Below are 22699 nucleotides of genomic sequence, written 5' to 3' on the forward strand. Positions count from 1 at the left end.
TTTCTGAGGAGGGAAGGCCCAAAAACACCTGCTTTGACTAAAAGCTGGGTAGCTCTTGCTACAAAGTGGAGCCGTGTTTCCCTCAGCGTACTGGTTGGTAATATTGTCGCCTCCAGACGCCAGGAGACAGTCATGGCCTGGAGTTCATCCCAGTTTTCTATCTCTGGTATATAACCATTCATTTTAGCTGTTAAACTAGTGATATTGGTCCTGTGTCCAGACAGAGGATGGTCAGTAGGACCAGTAGTTCTGAAGATCCTGCAGCTTCACTTGGTCTTCCTGACATGGCGCCAGGAACCACTGAGCTCTGTTAAGATAAAACTACATCGTCTGATGTTGGGATATTTTCCTCCAACAGGATCCAGAGGAATCAGCTCAGATGTTGAACTGGATTTGATTTCAATGTCATTTGTGAATGTTGCTCCTCATTTTCAGCAGCGGAGCTAGAAAGGTTATCATTTTGGAGAAAGTCTCACCAACATCAATATTTCCACTAAATAAGAGGAAGAATAAACAGCAAGTTTGAAAGAGGAAAATCCTTTCAGACTCTGAGCTCAAAGCGAGACGCCAGAGAGCAGCAAACTATTTTTTATATTAGAAAATTAATTTATTTTCATATAATTATGGCGGTAGAAGCCATTTGTTTGTTACTTAATGAAATATATTTGTCCCATTTGATGTTTGTTGTGAATAACTTCTACTCGTCATCAGTCCAAGTTTGTGGTTTATTGAACGTTCAGAAACTCCAGCGGCTGTAATGAGCCACAGCGAAGATAAAATAACCTGAACAGGTGATCAACTCAAAACCGCTCTACCTTTTTACTCTCTGTCTCTCTTTGTCGTTTTAGCACACCTGTTGCCGTGGCAACAGCCTGCGCCAGAGATTACGTTAAAAACAAAACATTCAGTCTGTTACCATATCAGGTTTTTAGGCTTGATCTTTATTTTGCGATTATTAATAATCGCTCCCTGAACACAGCGATGGCTGATTAATTTAACTCCTGCTCTGCTAGTAAAAAAGTCGCCTTTTTATTACTGTCATGTTTACAAACAGAAACTACAGCAGGTTGTTGTAAAATATATTTTATAACATTATTAGAGTGACTGAAGTGGAAGCTTAGCAGTTATGGTTAGCTTAGCATCAGAACAATTTCTATCCATGACGAAACCACAAGAAGATGACTTCCTTCATCTGAATATCTACCTGTTTAAAATGAAAAGCTGTAGATGTTTGCACTAATCCTTTACTAGAATATCCTACCTGTTAAAATATTTTAGATACAGAGGTTAGTAAGGATAAAACAGTATCAGAGGAAACAGGTTTTTATTGGAATTAAATTAAAGACAAATACAGATCAGAGCATTGATCCGTTTTCTGTCTGTTTTCAGCAGCAGCCACAATATGTCACTGGAGTGATGGGATATGATTAATATACACTAATATTACACTTTTACACAGATTCAATCCCACATAGCATCGTTACCAAAGTCTATTTAGCAAAGTTTAGTAATAAAGAGTGTAATTAAACTAAAATATTTTAAAGTATAGGGACAAAAAAGCCACAAAACAACATATTTTGTTCTGATTAACCGCCAAATAATGACTTGTTTACAGTAACAATATTACAGACGGCAAACTAAAGTCATTTATAAATAAATTTATAAGCTGCTTGTCAAGTAAAGAAAAACATGAAGTAATTCAGCAGCTTAATGAAAGCCAGGAATAAAATAAATTAAAGCCGCAAGCGGCGTCGGGCGGCCCTCGCAGCTCAGCACCACTCCGGCCTATTGGCCACCGCGGGGGTTCCGGTACCGCCACCCGCCAGCCGCCGCAGACGCTCTCGCGCAGGTCCTGCGCCCGTCCGCTAGGCGATACGCAACGATGCGTTCGGCAACGCTTCCCGACGATGCTGAAAAAATCTTGTGCAGATCGACTGATGTAGCGAGGAGATATAGCTGATGGAATAACCTAGGGGGCGCAGTCGAGTCAAATTACAAGTCAATGCTGTTGGGCTCTTTAGAGGTGAACAGAGGTCATACATATCCAGTTTGGTGCAAATCGGATGATCCATGTGTGATTTAGAAACAATCTGTGCATATGGCGACGGACTGCAATTCGCCATTTGGCCACGCCCACACGGTTCATCATCATTTTTTGTCAGTTGGCACAGGATTAAATCCATGTACAGTGATCCCTCGCTATAACGCGGTTCACCTTTCACGGCTTTTTTTGTGCGGTTTTTTTTCACAGTGCATTGTGTTCTGCGTCCTGATTGGCTAAACAGTCTCCACGGTTCTTCTCTACCTGTGCACCAATAACGTTACAGTATTTAAATATACATAATACAGCAAATTTTGGTAAATGGTTTTTCCCAGAAAAAAAATAGCGACAGCAACTACCGATAACTACACTTAAAAATATAAACACAACACTTTTGTTTTTGCTCCCATTTTTCATGAGATGGACTCAAAGATCTAAAATTCATTCCAGATAAACAATATTACCATTTCTTTCAAATGTCCACAAATCTGTCTAAATGTTTGATAGTGAGCACTTCTGCTTTGCTGAGATAATCCATCCCACCTCACAGGTGTGTCACATCAAGATGCTGATCTGACATCATGATTAGTGCACAGGTGTACCTTATACTGCCCACAATAAAAGGCCACTCTGAAATGTGCTTTTTTTTTTTTTGCTTTATTGGGGGTCTGGGGACTCAGAACCAGTCAGTAGCTGGTGTGACCACCATTTGCCTCATGCAGTGTAACACATCTTCTTCGCATAGAGTTTATCAGATTGTCAATTGTGGCCTGTGGAATGTTGGTCCACTCCTCTTCAATGGCTCTGCGAAGTTGCTGGATATTAGTGGGAACTGGTACACGCTTTCGTATACGCCGGTCAAGCACATCCCAAACATGCTCAATGGGTGACATGTCCGGTGAGTATGCTGGCCATCAAAGAACTGGGACATTTTCAGCTTCCAAGAATTGTGTACAGATCCTTGCAACATGGGGCCGTGCATTATCTTGCTGAAACATGAGGTGATGTTCATGGATGTATGGCACAACAATGGGCCTCAGGATCTCATCACGGTATCTCTGTGCATTCAAAATGCCATCAATAAAATGCAGCTGTGTTCTTCGTCCATAACAGATGCCTGCCCATACCATAACCCCACCACCACCATGGGCCACTCCATCCACAACATTGGCATCAGCAAAGCGCTCACCCACACGACGCCACACACGCTGTCTGCCATCTGCCCTGAACAATGTAAACCGAGATTCATCCGTGAAGAGAACACCTCTCCAACGTGCCAGACGCCATCGAATGTGAGCATTTGCCCACTCAAGTCTGTTACAGCAGGTTAAGACCCCGATGAGGACGACGAGCAAGCAGTTGAGCTTCCCTGAGACGGTTTCTGACAGTTTGTGCAGAAATTCTTTGGTTATGCAAACCAGTTGTTTCAGCAGCTGTCTGAGTGGCTGGTCTCAGATGATCTTGGAGGTGAACCTGCAGGATGTGGAGGTCCTGGGCTGGTGTGGTTACACGTGGTCTGAGGTAGTGAGGCCGGTTGGATATACTGCCATATTCTCTGAAACACCTTTGGAGACGGTTTAAGGTGGAGAAATGAACATTCAATGCACGAGCAGCAGATCTGGTTGACATTGCTGCTGTCAGCATGCCAATTGCACGCTCCCTCAATGCTTGCAACATCTGTGGCATTTTGCTGAGAGACAAAACTGCGCATTTCAGAGTGGCCTTTTATTGTGGGCAGTATAAGGTACACCTGTGCACTAATCATGATGTCAGATCAGCATCTTGATGTGACACACCTGTGAGGTGGGATGGATTATCTCAGCAAAGCAGAAGTGCTCACTATCAAACATTTAGACAGATTTGTGGACATTTGAAAGAAATGGTAATATTGTTTATCTGGAATGAATTTTAGATCTTTGAGTCCATCTCATGAAAAATGGGAACAAAAACAAAAGTGTAGCGTTTATATTTTTGTTGAGTGTATGTTCTTCTTCCGAAAAAACACACCTGCACCTCAGGCTTCAGAAGAAAAAGCCAGTAGAGAGAGAAGTCAGGCCACAGCGTCACAGTCAGAGGAACAGAGAAATACGCCAGTCACAATTCGTCCTACTGTACTTCATATTGATGATTAAAATGATTATTTTACTGTAGTTATTTGTAAGAAAACGTTCTATTTGTTTCAAAAAATGCTTGGGCCTGAAAACAGGTTTTGTTCTTTGGTTTCAATGTAGAGTATTTAATTATGCTGTATAATAATTGTAAAAAAAAAAGGTAACTATTTTACGGATTTCGAATATCACGGGTTCTTTTTGGAACCCAACCCCCGCAAAAAATAAGGGTTTACTGTAAATAATAGAGTAAAAGTAAGACATACAGCAGAAAAAACAGGTGACTTCCTGTCGGAAGTGGGCAGGGCTAAGGTGATGTCATTAACTAACCATGACAATGTGATCAGGACTGGTCTGTAGAAAGACATAGGAAGTCTGATGCAGCTGTGACCTTGCATGTGGAAGTTATTGAACCTTGATGTTTCATGGCGAATAGTCAAAGTTTGACACTTAGCCACACCCACATGCTTTGATGTACGAGAAATCTTTTGATAACTTTTGACCTTCAATGCCTCAAGACTGTGCTGAAAGATTCTGAAGTCTGTATCTGAAAAATTGTAGGAGGAGTTCGATCAGATACAAAGTCTATAAAAAAAAGAGAAAATGACCGATTTCATCCAAAATGGCCGACTTCATGTTGGGTTTAGACCATGGCTCCAAGAGACTTTTTTGTACGCCCTCACAAGATACACATGTGTACCACGTTTCATAATTCTAGGTTAAAGCATGGCTTGGGGCTGATTTTTTAAAATATTGTAGGGGGCGCTATAGAGAAAGCCACGCCCGTCAACGACTGTTATGCATTCCTGTTCGAGGATGGATAAGGATCCATCCTAGTGATTTTGGAGCAGCTTGGCTCAAAACTGTAGAATCTAGAGCCAAACGTATGGCAGCGGTGTTATAGGTCACTTCGCCACGCCGCCACGCCCACCTGCTCCATCGAAGCCAGTCGGGGTTGGAATCCACAACACGCCAACATGTCTTCTGTCTCTGGACTCAGTTTCACGTTGATTAGGTCAGAGGGGTAAGATAGCGACCGTTCACAGTAAAACATGACACTTCCTGTTTTCAGGAACAACACATGATGTTGATGATCAATCACTGACACATACTGAACTGGACTGGACTGGACTGGACTGGACTGAATTGAACTGAACTGAACTGAACTGGACTGAACTGAACTGAACTGGATTGAATTGAAAGTTTCCTTCCTACGCTATTGTCGCTCCGTTTCCGTCCTACTCTGGAGTCGCTCCGTTTAATTCCTACTCTGGAGTCGCTCCGTTTCCTTCCTACGCTATTGTCGCTCCGTTTAATTCCTATTCTGGCGTCGCTCCGTTTCCTTCCTACGCTATTGTCGCTCCGTTTCCTTCCTACTCTGGCGTCGCTCTGTTTCCTTCCTACTCTGGAGTCGCTCCGTTTCCTTCCTACGCTATTGTCGCTCCGTTTAATTCCTATTCTGGCGTCGCTCCGTTTCCTTCCTACGCTATTGTCGCTCCGTTTCCTTCCTACTCTGGAGTCGCTCCGTTTCCTTCCTACGCTATTGTCGCTCGGTTTCCTTCCTATTCTGGCGTCGCTCCGTTTCCTTCCTACGCTATTGTCGCTCTGTTTCCTTCCTACTCTGGAGTCGCTCCGTTTCCTTCCTACGCTATTGTCGCTCCGTTTAATTCCTATTCTGGCGTCGCTCCGTTTCCTTCCTACGCTATTGTCGCTCCGTTTCCTTCCTACTCTGGAGTCGCTCCGTTTCCTTCCTACGCTATTGTCGCTCCGTTTAATTCCTATTCTGGCGTCGCTCCGTTTCCTTCCTACGCTATTGTCGCTCTGTTTCCTTCCTACTCTGGAGTCGCTCCGTTTCCTTCCTACGCTATTGTCGCTCGGTTTCCTTCCTATTCTGGCGTCGCTCCGTTTCCTTCATATTCTGGCGTCGCTCCGTTTCCTTCCTACTCTATTGTCGCTCCGTTTCCTTCCTACTCTGGCGTCGCTCCGTTTCCTTCCTACTCTGGCGTCGCTCCGTTTCCTTCCTACTCTGGCGTCGCTCCGTTTCCTTCCTACTCTATTGTCGCTCCGTTTCCTTCCTACTCTGGCGTTGCTCCGTTTCCTTCCTACTCTGGCGTCGCTCTGTTTCCTTCCTACTCTGGAGTCGCTCCGTTTCCTTCCTACTCTGATGTCGCTCTGTTTCCTTCCTACTCTGGCGTCGCTCTGTTTCCTTCCTACTCTGGAGTCGCTCCGTTTCCTTCCTACGCTATTGTCGCTCCGTTTCCATCCTATTCTGGCGTCGCTCTGTTTCCTTCCTACTCTGGAGTCGCTCCGTTTCCTTCCTACGCTATTGTCGCTCCGTTTCCTTCCTATTCTGGCGTCGCTCGGTTTCCTTCCTATTCTGGCGTCGCTCCGTTTCCTTCCTACTCTATTGTCGCTCCGTTTCCTTCCTACTCTGGCGTCGCTCCGTTTCCTTCCTACTCTGGCGTCGCTCCGTTTCCTTCCTACTCTATTGTCGCTCCGTTTCCTTCCTACTCTGGCGTTGCTCCGTTTCCTTCCTACTCTGGCGTCGCTCTGTTTCCTTCCTACTCTGGAGTCGCTCCGTTTCCTTCCTACTCTGATGTCGCTCTGTTTCCTTCCTACTCTGGCGTCGCTCCGTTTCCTTCCTACTCTGGAGTCGCTCCGTTTCCTTCCTACTCTGGCGTCGCTCCGTTTCCTTCCTACTCTGGCGTCGCTCCGTTTCCTTCCTACTTTGGCGTCGCTCCGTTTCCTTCCTACTCTATTGTCGTTCCGTTTCCTTCCTACTCTGGCGTTGCTCCGTTTCCTTCCTACTCTGGCGTCGCTCCGTTTCCTTCCTACTCTGGCGTTGCTCCGTTTCCTTCCTACTCTGGCGTCGCTCTGTTTCCTTCCTACTCTGGAGTCGCTCCGTTTCCTTCTTACTCTGATGTCGCTCTGTTTCCTTCCTACTCTGGCGTCGCTCCGTTTCCTTCCTATTCTGGTGTCGCTCCGTTTCCTTCCTACTCTGATGTCGCTCCGTTTCCTTCCTACTCTGGCGTCGATCCGTTTCCTTCCTAGTCTGGTGTCGCTCCGTTTCCTTCCTACTCTGATGTCGCTCCGTTTCCTTCCTACTCTGGCGTCGCTCCGTTTCCTTCCTACTCTGGAGTCGCTCCGTTTCCTTCCTACGCTATTGTCGCTCCGTTTAATTCCTATTCTGGCGTCGCTCCGTTTCCTTCCTACGCTATTGTCGCTCCGTTTCCTTTCTACTCTGGCGTCGCTCCGTTTCCTTCCTACTCTGGCGTCGCTCCGTTTCCTTCCTACTCTGGAGTCGCTCCGTTTCCTTCCTACGCTATTGTCGCTCCGTTTCCTTTCTACTCTGGCGTCGCTCTGTTTCCTTCCTACTCTGGCGTCGCTCCGTTTCCTTCCTACTCTGGAGTCGCTCCGTTTCCTTCCTACGCTATTGTCGCTCCGTTTAATTCCTATTCTGGCGTCGCTCCGTTTCCTTTCTACTCTGGCGTCGCTCCGTTTCCTTCCTACTCTGGCGTCGCTCCGTTTCCTTCCTACTCTGGAGTCGCTCCGTTTCCTTCCTACGCTATTGTCGCTCCGTTTCCTTCCTACTCTGGAGTCGCTCCGTTTCCTTCCTACGCTATTGTCGCTCCGTTTCCATCCTATTCTGGCGTCGCTCTGTTTCCTTCCTACTCTGGAGTCGCTCCGTTTCCTTCCTACGCTATTGTCGCTCCGTTTCCTTCCTATTCTGGCGTCGCTCCGTTTCCTTCATATTCTGGCGTCGCTCCGTTTCCTTCCTACTCTATTGTCGCTCCGTTTCCTTCCTACTCTGGCGTCGCTCCGTTTCCTTCCTACTCTGGCGTCGCTCCGTTTCCTTCCTACTCTATTGTCGCTCCGTTTCCTTCCTACTCTGGCGTTGCTCCGTTTCCTTCCTACTCTGGCGTCGCTCTGTTTCCTTCCTACTCTGGAGTCGCTCCGTTTCCTTCCTACTTTGATGTCGCTCTGTTTCCTTCCTACTCTGGCGTCGCTCTGTTTCCTTCCTATTCTGGTGTCGCTCCGTTTCCTTCCTACTCTGATGTCGCTCCGTTTCCTTCCTACTCTGGCGTCGATCCGTTTCCTTCCTAGTCTGGTGTCGCTCCGTTTCCTTCCTACTCTGATGTCGCTCCGTTTCCTTCCTATTCTGGTGTCGCTCCGTTTCCTTCCTATTCTGGTGTTGCTCCGTTTCCTTTATTCTCATTTCTACTTCAGAAAGTTTCCAAAGTGTTTTCGGATATTTATTTCACAGCTTTCATGTCAGATTTCAATGTTTCAATTTCTATAAATATGAAGTCAACTAACTTCTTCAGAGCATCGATGCTAACGGTGTTACGTTTGACCATACAGTATTTTCTAACTTATCAGAGCGATCATAGATCATCTTAGCAATATTATCTTGCAACTGACAGCAGGGCCGGCCCAAGCCTCCATGGGTCCCTGAGACAAATGTGGTTTTGGGGCCCTCTGGTTCTGCTAACAATGTGGACCGGCTGCAATCAGCAGTCTGATCATTAGGTCATTCACACACCTGCTATAAACTTATTGCATCTCTAGAAGTGGTTTACATTATATACATGTATAATAGGATACATTTATTGGCCAACTGATTTATCAACCAGTTGATTTCTGGGAGCCGATTTCCTTCATTTTGGTGGATCGTGATTGGCCGATACTTACATGTGAAGCTGATCTTATCTTCATCAGCAAAGGTTTATAAATCATCTCTGTCCTCTTCTGCTCTGCAGTGAGAGGTTAGAGTCTAACCTGACAGACTGACAGACCGCCCCACCAGGTCTGAACGTTTACAGCTAACAATATTCACCCCACTGTTACCAACTCAGTGACTTTCTTGCTACATTTAGCGACATTTAAAAATTCATTTCAGCCAAAATCAAAATCAGGTCAGGCTTTTTAAAGATCGGTAACCAGGGATCGGCCAGAAAACTGCAATCGGTGCAGCTCTACACACATATTCATGACATTCTTTGATTAAATTAATTTCACCTAAGCATTACTCCAATAGCTAAAATGTAATTTATACCAGGTGAGTCTTTCTCCCCTGAGAAAGTGGACCGGTACCGGTACCGGACTGATTCTGAGCCTTCAAATGATTTTAACAGAAGTTTCTCATAACTTAGAAGTTGATGTAAAAATAATGTTTTTAGCCACTAAATGATTTTGCTCAGCAGCAAACAACATAGAGCAGCTCATCATGTAGCAGCTTGTAGCCTGACGGAAAAACATTTAGCTAACAACGTCAAACATTGACAAGTTTTAATTATTCTTATTAAACACGGTTTGAAGCCAAAATAGCTCAGAAATATCCAGAGCCACCATGAGAATCAACTCATTTAAAGTTTAAACTCTAGCATAGAGACCCTAGCATAAATGTTTGGCTGCTGAACTGGACCGGTCCAGGTCGCTATCAAGCTAATGTTCTGTTAGCAGCTTTACTAATCTTTACATTACATTAGCAAGGCTCATTAAAACAAACCTTTATCTTGGCTTTTTCTATTCTTCCTCTTTCTTTTCTCCCTCCCTGAAGGATCAGTCCTTTTCTGAGACATAGTTTTACTAACTTAACTTCTGACCGGAGCTTTGGACCTTTGGATGTTCTGAACGGCAGCTCGGTACCGGCGAAGCGTGCGGTACCTACCGCGGCCACCAGGGGGCCCCAAGAGCAATTTATGTTTTTTCTTTTATCCATAAAATAATGATTTCTACATTCATTATCAAATATATATTATTGTATAAACAAATAAATTCATAGTGAAATGGTGTGTTTTTTATATTATAATGACAGAAATGATTACAATAAATAAATAATCAGCTCCACTGAGGGTACCTAACATTTATTGTGTGTTCTGTCCTCCGTCTGTCTTTGGGTCACTTCCTGAATACTCACATTTCATCCATCCATCCATCTTCTTCCGCTTATCCGGGGTCGGGTCGCGGGGGTAGCAGCTTCAGAAGGGAGGCCCAGACTTCCCTCTCCCTGGCCACTTCTTCCAGCTCTTCCGGGGGAATCCCGAGGTGTTCCCAGGCCAGCCGAGAGACATAGTCCCTCCAGCGTGTCCTGGGTCTTCCCCAGGGCCTCCTCCTGGTGGGACGTGCCCGGAACACCTCACCAGGGAGGCGTCCAGGAGGCATCCTGACCAGATGCCCAAGCCTCAACTGGCTCCTCTCGATGTGAAGGAGCAGCGGCTCTACTCTGAGTCCCTCCCGGATGACTGAGCTTCTCACCCTATCTCTAAGGGAGAGCCCAGACACCCTGCGGAAAAAACCCATTTCGGCCACTTGTATCCGCGATCTCGTTCTTTCGGTCATGACCCAAAGCTCATGACCATAGATGAGGGTGGGAACGTAGATCAACCAGTAAATCGAGAGCTTCGCTTTATGGCTCAGCTCTCTTTTCACCACGACGGACCGGTACAGCGCCCGCTTGACGGCAGACGCTGTGCCAATCCGCCTGTTGATCTCCCGCTCCCTTCTTCCCCCATTCGTGAACAAGATCCCGAGATACTTGAACTCCTCCACCTGGGGCAGGACAGCCCCCCTGACCCGGAGAAGGCACTCTACCCTTTTCCGGCTCAAGACCATGGCCTCGGATTTGGAGGCACTGATCCCCATCCCGGCCGCTTCGCACTCGGCTGCGAACCGCTCCAGCGAGAGCTGCAGATCATGACCTGATGAGGCCAGTAGGACCACATCGTCTGCAAAAAGCAGAGATGAGATCCTAAGGCCACCAAATCGGATCCCCTCAACACCTTGGCTGGTCTAGAGATTCTGTCCATGAAAGTAATGAACAGAATCGGTGACAAAGGGCAGCCCTGGCGGAGTCCAACTCTCACCGGAAACGAGCCCGACTTACTGCCGGCAATGCGGACCAGGCTCTGACACCGGTCATACAGGGACCTGACAGCCCGTATCAAAGGGCCCGGTACCCCATACTCCCGGAGAACCCCCCACAGGGCTCCCCGAGGGACACGGTCGAACGCCTTCTCCACGTCCACAAAACACATGTAGACTGGTTGGGCGAACTCCCACGCACCCTCCAGGACCCTGCCGAGGGTGTAGAGCTGGTCCAGTGTTCCACGACCAGGATGAAAACCAAACTGCTCTTCCTAAATCTGAGGTTCGACTATCCGACGGACCCTCCTCTCCAGGACCCCTGAATAGACCTTGCCAGGGAGGCTTAAGAGTGTGACCCCTCTATAATTAGAGCACACCCTCCGGTCCCCCTTTTTGAACAGGGGGACCACCACCCCGGTCTGCCAATCCATGGGAACTGCCCCCGATGTCCATGCAATATTGCAGAGTCGCGTCAGCCAACACAACCATACAACATCCAGAGCCTTAAGGAACTCCGGGCGGATCTCATCCGGGCGGATCTCATCCACCCCCGGGGCCTTGCCACCGAGGAGCTTTTTAACCACCTTGGCGACCTCGTCCCCAGAGATTGGAGAGCCCAACCCAGAGTCCCCAGGCTCAGCTTCTTCAATGGAAGGCATGTTGGTGGGTTGAGGAGGTCTTCGAAGTACTCTGCCCACCGGCCCACAACGTCCTGAGTAGAGGTCAGCAGCACCCCATCCCCACTATAAACAGTGTCGGTGCCGCACTGCTTCCCCCCCCCAAGACGCCGGATGGTGGACCAGAATCGCCTCGAAGCCGTACGGAAGTCTTTCTCCATGGCCTCTCCAAACTCCTCCCACGCCCGAGTTTTTGCCTCAGTAACCACCCGAGCCACATGTCGCTTCGCCCGCCGGTACCCATCAGCTGCTTCCGGAGTCCCACAAGCCAAAAAGGCCCGGTAGGACTCTTTCTTCAGCCTGATGGCAACCCTCACCGAAGGTGTCCACCAACGGGTTCGAGGGTTGCCGCCGCGACAGGCACCGACAACCATGCGGCCACAGCTCCGATCGGCCACCTCGACAATGGAGGCACGGAACACGGTCCACTCAGACTCCATGTCCCCCACGTCCCCCAGGACGTGTTCGAAGTTCTGCCGGAGATGGGAGTTAAAGCTCCGTCTCACAGGGGATTCCGCCAGACGATCCCAGCAGACCCTCACAACACGTTTGGGCCTGCCAGGTCTGACCGGCTTCCTCCCCCACCACCGGAGCCAACTCACCACCAGGTAGTGGTCAGTGGACAGCTCCGCACCTCTTCACCCGAGTGTCCAAGACATACGGCCGCAGATCCGATGAAACAATGACAAAGTCGATCATCGAACTGCGGCCTAGGGTGTCCTGGTGCCAAGTGCACATATGGACACCCTTATGCCTGAACATGGTGTTCGTTATGGCCAATCCATGACGAGCACAGAAGTCCAACAACAGAACACCGTTCGAGTTCAGATCGGGGGGGCCGTTCCTCCCAACCACGCCCCTCCAGGTCTCACTGTTATTGCCCACGTGAGCGTTGAAGTCCCCCAGCAGAACAAGGGAGTCCCCAGGAGGAGCACTCTCCAGTACCCCCTCTAAGGACTCCAAAAAGGGTGGGTAATCTGAACAGTCGTTCGGCCCGTAAGCACAAACTACAGTCAGGACCCGTCCCCCCACCCGTAGGCGGAGGGAGGCTACCCTCTCGTTCACCGGGGTAAACCCCAACGTACAGGCGCCGAGATGGGGAGCAACAAGTATGCCCACTCCTGCCCGACGCCTCTCACCTTGGGCAACTCCAGAGTGGAAGTATGTCCAGCCCCTCTCAAGGAGGCTGGTTCCAGAACCAGAGCCATGCGTCGAGGTGAGACCGACTATTTCTAGCCGGAACCTCTCGACCTCACACACTAGCTCCGGCTCCTTCCCCACCAGAGAGGTGACATTCCACGTCCCAAGAGCCAGCTTCTGCAACAATGGATCGGACTGCCAGGGTCCCCTCCCTCTGCCGTCACCCATCCCACACTGCACCCGACCCCTTTGGCCCCTCTCATGGGTGGTGGGCCCATGGGAGGGGGGACCCATGTTTCCTCTTCGGGCTGAGCCCGGCCGGGCTCCATGGGTAAAAGCCCGGTCACCAGGCGCTCGCCATCGTGCCCCCCCTCCAGGCCTGGCTCCAGAGTGGGGCCCCGGTGACCCGCGTCCGGGCGAGGGAACGCCAAGTCCAATGTTTTTATCCATCATTGGGGTCTTCGGGCTGCGCTTTGTCTGGTCCCTCACCTAGGACCTGTCTGCCTTGGGTGACCCTACCAGGGGCATGAAGCCCCAGACAGCACAGCTCCTAGGATCATTGGGGCACTCAAACCCCTCCACCACGATAAGGAGGCAGCCCAAGGAGAGGACAACACCTTGTTGAAACAATAATTACTAGACTATTATTGTTGTTGGGTCATTAATTTGAACACGCCTTGTTGATTTTTTTTTGTTCTTTAGTAACAAACGTTTTGGATCTTTGTGAATATTTTGATAAGCGTGTCACAAGAGGACCGGCTGCATTGAGCGACTCTGTTCCTGCAGATCTGTAGCAAATAGATCTGCAGATCAGATACTTTAGTTCTCCATGTTCTCCTCCAGAGGTTCCCAAGGCTTGCTGGTTCCTCCACCGCACACTCAGTGAACCGCTGACTCCTGGTTCTGGTCTGGTTCTGGTTCTTCAGTGATTCTGTGCTGAGTTCAGTCTGAGGAGTTTCCTCCTGTTAGAGATTCAAACGTTAACTCTTTTGTCTATTTGCTGCAGTTCTATTTCTTGTGTTTTAGTGAATAATAAAGTTTGATTGATCTGCTGTGCAATTTAAAAACATTTTTCTGTCTCAACAGTTTCAAAAAGTCCTAATTTACAATAAAATATTTCCGTCTTCCTTCTGACATGTTTGAAATAACAGTTTTTTGTCTTTAGTTAAATAAATTAGAATCAAAACCAGAAAATTACATTTAAAAATACGTTATTGATCCCAAAGGGAAATGAAGGATCTGCTGTAGCAGTCTGTGTTACAGCGAATCTGAAGACTCTCTATGTTCTCAAGACATTCTGATGAAGACAATGGTCAGAGCTGGTCAGGGCTTTTTTGATTTAATAAAGAATCCATCTTATTGTCGTCATCATCTCCACAGTCAGAATCAGATCAGAACCAGAACTGGACTGAGGCTCAGTGGACCAGAGTTCTGGTTTCAGATGAAAATCAAGGACTGGAGGAACAGAAAGTCCAGAGTGAAGCTTACAGAAAGTGATAGTTCTGGTTCTCCTTTTGTACCAGCAGGGGGCAGCTTCACTCCGTCTCCCACTAACGAGAGTTTCAGTCCAGTTATCGCGACATTTGGTTGCTGTCTTTCCGTGACGCAGTGACTTTGGGTCAGCAGCCGGGGTTCTGTAGAGGCGCTCGGCGTTCACCGACCGTTTTTCGGGCTGCAGTGACACCGAACCGGTTCGGATCATTTATGACCTCCAAGTCCAGACTGCAGAGCAAAGCCACGCGGTGAGTGAATCTCCAGAGCGGCTATGTTTAGCCCCGGAGGGCAGCTGCTAGCCGCGTCACGAAACCGTGGGAGTTTATGGTGTTTCATAAATGTTTTCTGACTGATTAGAGCTTTTCGGGCGGAACTTCAACTCAGTGTTTATGTTAGTTTCGCGGTGGAGACACGTGGCCCGGCCTGAACAAGATCTGCTTTGAAAATATGCAGTTTTTCTTTTAACAGGTTCACTAATCAGGTTTTTCCCCTCCGGTCTGTCGCATTTTAATCATATTTAATGTGAATAAAGTTTAATTGAATATTCGGCACTGATTGTAGTGTAGACAGTAGCCAAATGCTGGCAGATGAGCTTCTCCAGGCTCCTAAGAGCTGTTAACATCAACATGAACACAGTATGTCATCAGAGTGGTTGTTCATGACAGGCTAGCAGGTTTTATCTTGGTGACAGAGGGCAGGAGACAACATGGCGGTCAGTAGAGGGAACCACTTAATGTTCCGGCCTCTCACTGACCTGCTTTCACCGCCTTCTTCCAGGGAACTCTCGGTGTGTCACGAGCCGTCAATCTCCGGCTGTTCTAGGGGCTTTGAGTCCTCCCCCCGCTGCTGTTCACCGCCTGAACACCGGCTGTTCCAGAGTTACAGCGCGTCCCCCAGCCTACAGCTCACCGGGTGATACTACCTCCCGACACCGCTCATTGGCTGCTCCTCGACCGCAGCGCAACCTGCTGGTTTGCTCACCTGTTTTCTGTGTGGCTGTTCCCAGCTGTTTCCGCCCTCCCTCTCACTGTTTGTGGTGCCTACGTGCTGCTGTACAGACAGTAATGGCGTTCCTTTGAGCTCTCGGTGTGTGAGGGCGTTTAGCGCAGGATATCGCGAGAACAGAAGCGTTCCGTGCGAAGCGGAGCTGTTTTTGTCTGAGAAGGAAAAATAGGTAAGAGTTTAATCCTGGTTGTTTCCAGAACATTTCTGCTCAGATTAAAGATCTGCGGTGAAAGCAGAGTGATCCGGTTCCGGTCGGAGGAAAAATTCAGGCCGAACCGGATGGATTTAGAACAGTTTGGCCGAACGGTTGTTTTCTTCCTTCCGTTTTCAATTTCGAGCTTCAGATTGTTACTATGAAGAACAGTTCAGAACTAGGATCAGTGCGAACATGTTAAGTTTGGTCACGTCTGCTAGTTTCTGGTGGATCTAGAGACCAGCTGGTACTGTTCCAAATGGTTCTGTGTGGTTCTGGAGGCTAATGAGGGCTGAAGGTGTTTTGGACCCAGAGGAGCAAGATGACACCGTCAGGTGATGGGCCATCTTGTTGTTGTTTTTATGTTTACCTGAATAATCAGGCTGCTGCTGACCTTTGACCCGCTGCTGTCCGGCTGATCTTCCCCAAAGTAAAGGAAGTTCCTGTTCTGTTCTGAAGCTGCCTGGTGTCTTCAGGTGTGTGTGTGTGTGTGTGTGTGTTCTCTCTCTCTGGTATCTGGACGTTTCCTCCAGAACCAGGAGTTCTGCCGGTTCAGCTTTTCTTCCTGCTGACACGTCTGTGATTCTTGGTTCCAGGTTGAAGTTCCTCAGAGAGGTTAGAGGTCAGGTGAGGTGGCAGCTGCAGCAGCATTGGTTATTGATCAGTGATCGGTTCTGAACCCGTTTTTTCTGATTCTATCGGTCAGCAGAACCTCTGTGACCTCCTTCAGTGTCCTGCCTCTGATTGGCTGAAACCAGACCACCTACCCCATTTAAACCCTGGTCTCCATAGCAACAGAGCAGCCCTGGGGTCAGAGGTCAGCCAGCTGCAGAGTGTTTATCAGAAACAGCCTCCAGCTGATCCAGGCTGGCTGCTGATAGGCCCCGCCCACTCTGGTACCACAGGGTCCAGTCCAGACGTGGTTCTGGTGGTTCAGTGGGATGACTGATGTAATTCCCTTTGGGTTGTGGTTCTGACCCGTTGTGACCCGCAGCATAATGGAGCCATGCTCACAAACAGCTGAGTCAGAGGGGGGGCTTTGTTCCAGAACCGGGCCACAGCGCTGACCCGCTTCCTCCCACAACCACAGCATGACCCAAACCCGGCCAGGTGGGAGAGCAGATCAGAACCGGGCCAGGGTGGAAGACAGCATCTCAGAGAGAGGTTAGATTCAGGTCTTGGTGCTTTCAGTTCTGGTTCTGGTTCTGTTCTGGTCCAGATCGGTCCTTTTGGACGGCCCCAGATGTCTTTATCAACATTACACAATTTAATAACAATAAAACACAGAAACAGAAATGTTATAAAACTTAAACATGAACCTGAAACATCATGGCTGACTGGTAACCATGACGACAGGCTGACCTTCCAATCAGGAACCAGTTCCAGGTAACGACAGTGACTACTGTGATAAATACACCCTTTACTAGGGGCTGCACCAACTAGTCCACTAGTCGATTCTTTACTCTGCAATGACGTTTTACTGGTCCAGTCAACGAGTCGCAATCAGTGACGAAACTGAGTTTTCCAAGAAAATGAAAGAAAGTGAACTAATGAGTTTGTCAGAAAGCTCCAACTGTATAAAAATGTAAATAATTTACCAAAGAGTAACTGAAAATTTCCACCAAAAGCTACCGGAATAGAGGTATTGCGCGGCGGCGCAGTGGTTAGCGCGGCGGCGCCCCGCATATAGAGACCGTAGACCGGGTATCTGGAGTCTGACTCCTGTCCTCGGTTCGCTGGGCCCAGGCTTCTCTCCTCTCTGTCCCCTTCCTGTGGAATTGCTGTCAAATAAACTAGTGTCGAAAAAATGTAATAAAAGACTACAGGAGTAATGTGGGACAACGCGTCATGATGTCGGGCTTTTTTATCCTTCCAGCTGATCAGCGTCTCTCTGCTATTGAAGCTTCTAACCTGGCAGCTTTACGCTCTTATAAAAATACTGCCTAACATCTGGACACCAAGTCCAAGCTTCACTCTGAGGGCCTGATGGAGGCGATCTCTGCCTCCGCCTGCATGTCGGTTCCGAGAGGCGCTGCTGATCAGCGGAGCGTCCTGCTGGATTCAACTGTAACCAAACGGGATCCGGTCATCATTAGTTGGTTTGTGATGTTCCGCTGTGGTCAGTGAGATAATTTAACTTCTAAATGTGCAGCTATCCAGAGATCATCAGCATCAGCCGGTGTTTGAAAGAAAAAGTCAGACCCGACATTGTGCAACTTGTCGAACTTTTCTCCGCCGCTCAGGAAGAATGATCTGTTTCTGGTTCTTCTAATTCTGCGTAATAGACTCAGTGAAAGCAGGTTTTTATCAATATTTGCCATGAATTAACTGATAAAGCCTCCAAGTTCCTGTGAAGCGTTTTGCGCTTACGTCACTATGACGTCACCTCAACTTTGACTCGACTTTTATCATATTCTAGTCAACCTTAAAAAATACAAAGTTGCTCAACCCCTACCTTTTACCGTAATAAACGTGGATTTACCCAACATGTTGCACATAAAGAGATTTTCTGTAGACCCGACAGGAACCTGCAGCTCACTGAGCTGCCTGACCTGATCCAGTGTTTCCATGTGAAATAAAGTTCACCATGTTTAATACTAATATAACAAAGCCAGTCATATTTACCAGAGCCGCATCATGACTGTCCTCTGCTGCTGTTCAGGATGTCTCCAGCGGGGGCAGCAGTGAGCAGCATGAAGCTGTGCCAGGAGGCCCAGGACCAGCTGGAGGACGCCATCGGGTCGGTTCTGAAGGCCGAGCAGCAGCTGAGGGACAACGCCAGAGAGGTCAGTGTCTACCTGACCTGGTTCTGAGCCCAGCAGAACCTCTCAGAACCTGACTCACTGCTGCAGGGTCCTGATAAAGGTTCTAATCATGACTTTGATCTCAATATCATGAGAAAACTTTCAGCCCCCCACCCAGCTCTGGTCCAATCAGCTGCCAGAACCGGTTCTGAGAACCGGCAAGAATCAATCAATCAATCAAATTTTATTTGTATAGCACATTTCAGCAGCAAGGCATTTCAAAGTGCTTTACATCATTACAAACACAGAAACACAAAGCAACATAGAATCAATAATCAAAACGCAGCATTAAGTCAAGTTCCATCAATAAATTTGTAATTGATTATGTTTCAAATACAATCCTAAACAGGTGGGTTTTTAGTGGAGTTTGCATCCATAAAAGGTTTACCTGTTACACTCCTACTGTGTTATATGGAACAAAATACCTGCTGCTATTTTTATTCCCACTCAGGCTCACAGTCACACAGTTTAAAACGATGTGAACAGCATTTTAATGGGCTTCTGGCACCAGGCTCCCCACCTCTTTCACTGAATCTGGTCCTGGGACGCCGCCGGCCCTCACGGATTTTTGTGCAATTCTATGGTTCCTGTTAGTGTCTAGAATTTACAGGGTTTGTGTTACGCGCAGTGACCCTCAGTCACTCGCTGTTTTTCTTCCGGCACTAGAACCACCCAGCTGGCTGGTGGCTGGAGAAGGGAACACAATTGGTTCTGGACCGGGTCAGCTCCTGCTTCTGGTTCTGTTCTCCAGCCACACTCACTCTTCTTCATCTTCCTCAGCGCTGACTCAGTCTGGTCGGGTTTGTGGTCCAACCAGAACCAGAACCTCCATGATCCTCTGGCTGAGTCAACTGCTAAAAGTGGAGAGAGGGCAGGGTCGGGGCGGGGTCAGGGCGGGGTCAGCCTGACTATAACCGTCTTCTCACAGAAGCTCAGCTCCAGCTGTTGGACCCGTCTGACCCGTCAGAGGTTCTGCTGGCTGGTTCTGGGTTCTGATTGGAGGAGCCAGGTTCTGTTCTGTGGACCGACCCGGTTCTTTATGCTCTCAGTTCTCTCCTGGCGCTCTGCTACTGTTTCCACGGTAACGGCTTTGCTAGCGCCTGGCAGAGCAGTCGCCCCGGTTACAGTGAGGTCAGTCAATCGGCAGCTGGAGCTTCACCTGCGTCTGCTTCACCTGCTCTCCACCCAGGTGCGGTCGGAGCTGCAGAGCTGCATGAGCCGCCAGCAGGAGGCGCTGCGCTGCAGGGAGGTCTGGCTGCTGGGACAGATAGAGCTGCTGGAGAGCCTCAAGACAGAGACGCTGCAACACCAGCTGCACCAGCTGCACCGGGTAACACACACACACACACACACACATACACACACACACACACACACACACACACTGGACCTGGTTCTTACCCTGTGGCTCTGGTCCTGCAGCTCAGAGGTCAGTTTGAGGTCATCGCCCATCAGCTGCAGAACTCCAACAACAACAACGACCTGAGCAACCAGCTGACCAGCTGCATGGAGAAGTAGGAACACACACACACACACACACACACACACAGCCGCCTGATTGTCCTCTGAGCCTCTGATGAACGGAGGTGCGTTTGTTTTCTCCTCCTGGCTGTGCAGGTTGGCCTCTCTGAGCCTGGCCCCTGAGGAAACCCCTGAGATGCGTTTCCATGCCGACTCCCGCTCCCTGAGACAGGCCATCACCTCGTTCGGCAGCATCGCCGCCCAGGTAACACGACGGTCTGTCATGTGATCTGTGGACGAGTTCTGGTTCTGATCCAGCTTGTTTTGGTGCGCAGGCGGAGGAGGGCGTGGCCTCTCGGAGCACCGCCCCTCAGAGAACCCAGGTACAGAGCTGCTCACTTGGAGCCAGACAGCAGGTGAGTTTGGGTCAGAACTGACTGGTTCTGGTCCTGGTTCTGGTCTGACTGGTTCTGGTTCTGTTTGCAGCAGCTGGAGGCGGCGGCTCTGGGTGATTGGCTGCTGGGGAAACGTCCAGCTAGCAGCAGCTCTCTGATTGGTTACCAGGCCAGTAAGAACCCTCAGGATTGGCTGCTGAAGCAGAAGGAAACCAAGGTGAGCAGAACCTGGTGGTTCTAGTGGACCACCAATCAGCAGACTCCTGGTCTATAAAAACCTGTACTTTGGGTTCTGTTGGTTCTGTTGGGCGGAGCCTGACCTAGTCTGGTTCTTGTTTGGCAGACTTCCTGTCCCATCCCAGCCTCCATGGACTTCCTGAAGGCCTGGGGCCAGCTAAGGGACCTGGAGGCATGGCTCCTGAATGACCAGAACCAGGACCAGAACCAGGACCAGGACCAGGGGGGCAGGGAGCGGGCCAGCAGTAGCTGCAGCTCCTCCTTCTCCATTGAGAAGATCGATGAGTCGGAGTTGAGTGAGGAGGAGCTGAGCGACTGGCTGGTGACCCCGCCCACCGTTGCCATGGCAATGAGTGACGGCGAGCAATGGCGGCGCGTGCTGAGGCCCTTCCAGGAGGACTGGGCCTCCGGCGACTGGCTGGCCGGCCGCGGCGCCTCCGACTGCTCCTCCTGCCGCCAGACCGGCCGCACTATGGAGATCGAGAACCTGGGCCAGCTGCGGTGCCTGAAGGCTCTGCCCAGCCCCGGCTCTGGCCCCGCCCCCAACCTGGAGCTCTGGCTGCAGCAGGTGGCGCCACTGAGGCAGACCTGCAGGGCCAACGAGACGTGCTCCTCCTACGGCGACTGCGTCTGCGAGGAGAACTGTGGGAAGGAGGCGCTGAGCCGCTGGCTGCTACAGCAGGAGGGCCGGGACAAGAACGGCGTACCTGTGGACAAAAACGCCCCGCCCACCGCCACACCTGCCGTCAAGAACGCCCCGCCCACCGGCTTCCACAGGCAGCAGGAGCAGAAGGTATCAGCCAATCAGGTGAGAGCTGCTGTCGGCCGTGGATGGAGGCGTTAATGCTTCTCTGCTGCAGGTTCAGGCCATCCTGGAGGCCTGGCTCCACCCAGGAGCAGCCGAGGAGAACCTGAGGAGGAGCCACGCCTCCCAGAACCAGACCTGCTCCCCGTTCCAGCGCCCCCTCCAGGCCGACCTGTGGGTGCTGCCAGGATCGGCCTCCAGAGGAGCAGCAGGAGGCGCGGCCGAGGAGGAGGAGGAGGAGGACAAGTGGCTGCTGAAGAAGAGGAGCCAGGCTCAGGTAGGATAGACCGGCTCACACTGGTTTAGACTGGTTTGAAACCAGTTTCGTCCAGCCTGGTAAATTGTACTTCCTGTTTCCTGTCCAGGAGCGTCTGGCTCTTCCTGCCGTCTGTGAGCTTTTCTCCTGCATGAAGATGGGCGGAGACAAAGAAAACTGGCTGCACAGCGCTGCTGTCCAGGTGAGTTACCTGCTGCTGATCGGAGCGCCTGATTGGCTCGCCTCTAACAGCCACTTCCTGTTTGCCTCCAGATGTGACCTCATGGTAATGAAGAGGATATTTCTTCTTCTTCTTCTTTCTCTTCTGGAAGTCACTTTATCGCTGATGATGAGCGCACAACGCCATCGATCACATGACCGCCTTCTTCCTGTGACATCACCGCCCACCGCCCTCCTCCAATCAGCAGACTGAACCGGAGCTGAAACTTGCCACTTTACTTGATATTGATCAGTGATGTCATCAGTCACTGTAGCCAATCGCTGAATGTTTGAGCTTGTAGCCAGTGCAGGGGGCGGGCTTTACTTTTAGGTTTAATTTGAATCTTTTATCGTTTTCTCTGCTGACCTCACAGCTGCTGGGAGGAACTCAGTTTCCCAGCATGCTCAGTGAGTCACGCAGCACTGATTGGTGCTTTTTACTGTTTGATGTCATTTATTTTCTGCAGTAATAAAAAATGCTGACATCATCATTGTGTGTGTGGCGTCATTATGAAGGGCAGCCAATTACCATCCTGCATGTCAAATCTGATTGGATGAGAGGAAGCCCATAAGACTTCTGATTGGTTGGTTCCTAACCCTTCCTGGTGCTGTGGGTCAGACAGAACCATCTGGGTTTCCTTCCACATAAAACCAGCCAGCAAATCAACTGGACCTTTTTCTGGCTGGTTCTGTTTCAGAGTTCTGGACATGAATTGGACCTGTAATGTATCCAGATGGTTCTGCTGTGTGACCTGGTTCTGGATGATCAGAATGAAACCAGAACTCTTGAAGGTCCTCATGAGCGCCAACCATGATGAGCTCTGGAGGTTCTGGAGGCCCGGTTCAGGTTCTGGCCCGGCTCCACCCTGCTAGTGATAAACTTCCTGTTTAGTGGCCGCTCTGGCCACGCCCACCAGCAGGACGCTGCTGATAAACCATGTGATGATGTCACTGTGATGTCATCAGAGGATCACTGGGGTCTCCCAGCCACAGCAGC

The 22699-nt window shown here is 49.6% G+C and overlaps 2 protein-coding genes across 4 annotated transcripts; one reads left to right on the forward strand and one right to left on the reverse strand.

Moving 5' to 3' along the window:
• Positions 1 to 6633: 6633 nt before the first annotated feature.
• On the reverse strand, positions 6634 to 8545 carry LOC116713371 (trichohyalin-like). The gene is made up of 5 exons (XM_032553515.1): positions 8523 to 8545; positions 7602 to 7894; positions 7417 to 7547; positions 6927 to 7255; positions 6634 to 6872 (listed from the first exon to the last, which is right to left on the reverse strand). Exons 1-5 carry the CDS (start codon positions 8543 to 8545, stop codon positions 6635 to 6637), a joined length of 1014 nt encoding a protein of 337 aa, XP_032409406.1. The 3' UTR covers position 6634.
• Positions 8546 to 14408: 5863 nt separating this feature from the next.
• ncoa4 (nuclear receptor coactivator 4) lies at positions 14409 to 22193 on the forward strand. Of its 3 annotated transcripts, none has more exons than XM_032552798.1 (11): positions 14409 to 14575; positions 18188 to 18311; positions 19519 to 19659; positions 19752 to 19843; positions 19947 to 20055; positions 20126 to 20206; positions 20277 to 20402; positions 20529 to 21215; positions 21283 to 21504; positions 21593 to 21685; positions 21757 to 22193. In XM_032552798.1, exons 1-11 carry the CDS (start codon positions 14538 to 14540, stop codon positions 21760 to 21762), a joined length of 1719 nt encoding a protein of 572 aa, XP_032408689.1. In that variant the 5' UTR covers positions 14409 to 14537; the 3' UTR covers positions 21763 to 22193. The 3 variants fall into 3 exon arrangements, with proteins under 3 accessions (XP_032408689.1, XP_032408690.1, XP_032408691.1); XM_032552799.1 differs by having other exon boundaries at positions 20126 to 20173; XM_032552800.1 differs by lacking the exon at positions 14409 to 14575 and adding an exon at positions 15389 to 15501.
• Positions 22194 to 22699: the final 506 nt, after the last annotated feature.

Source organism: Xiphophorus hellerii, chromosome 22, assembly GCF_003331165.1.
Source record: "Xiphophorus hellerii strain 12219 chromosome 22, Xiphophorus_hellerii-4.1, whole genome shotgun sequence".
Taxonomy (NCBI): domain Eukaryota; kingdom Metazoa; phylum Chordata; class Actinopteri; order Cyprinodontiformes; family Poeciliidae; genus Xiphophorus; species Xiphophorus hellerii.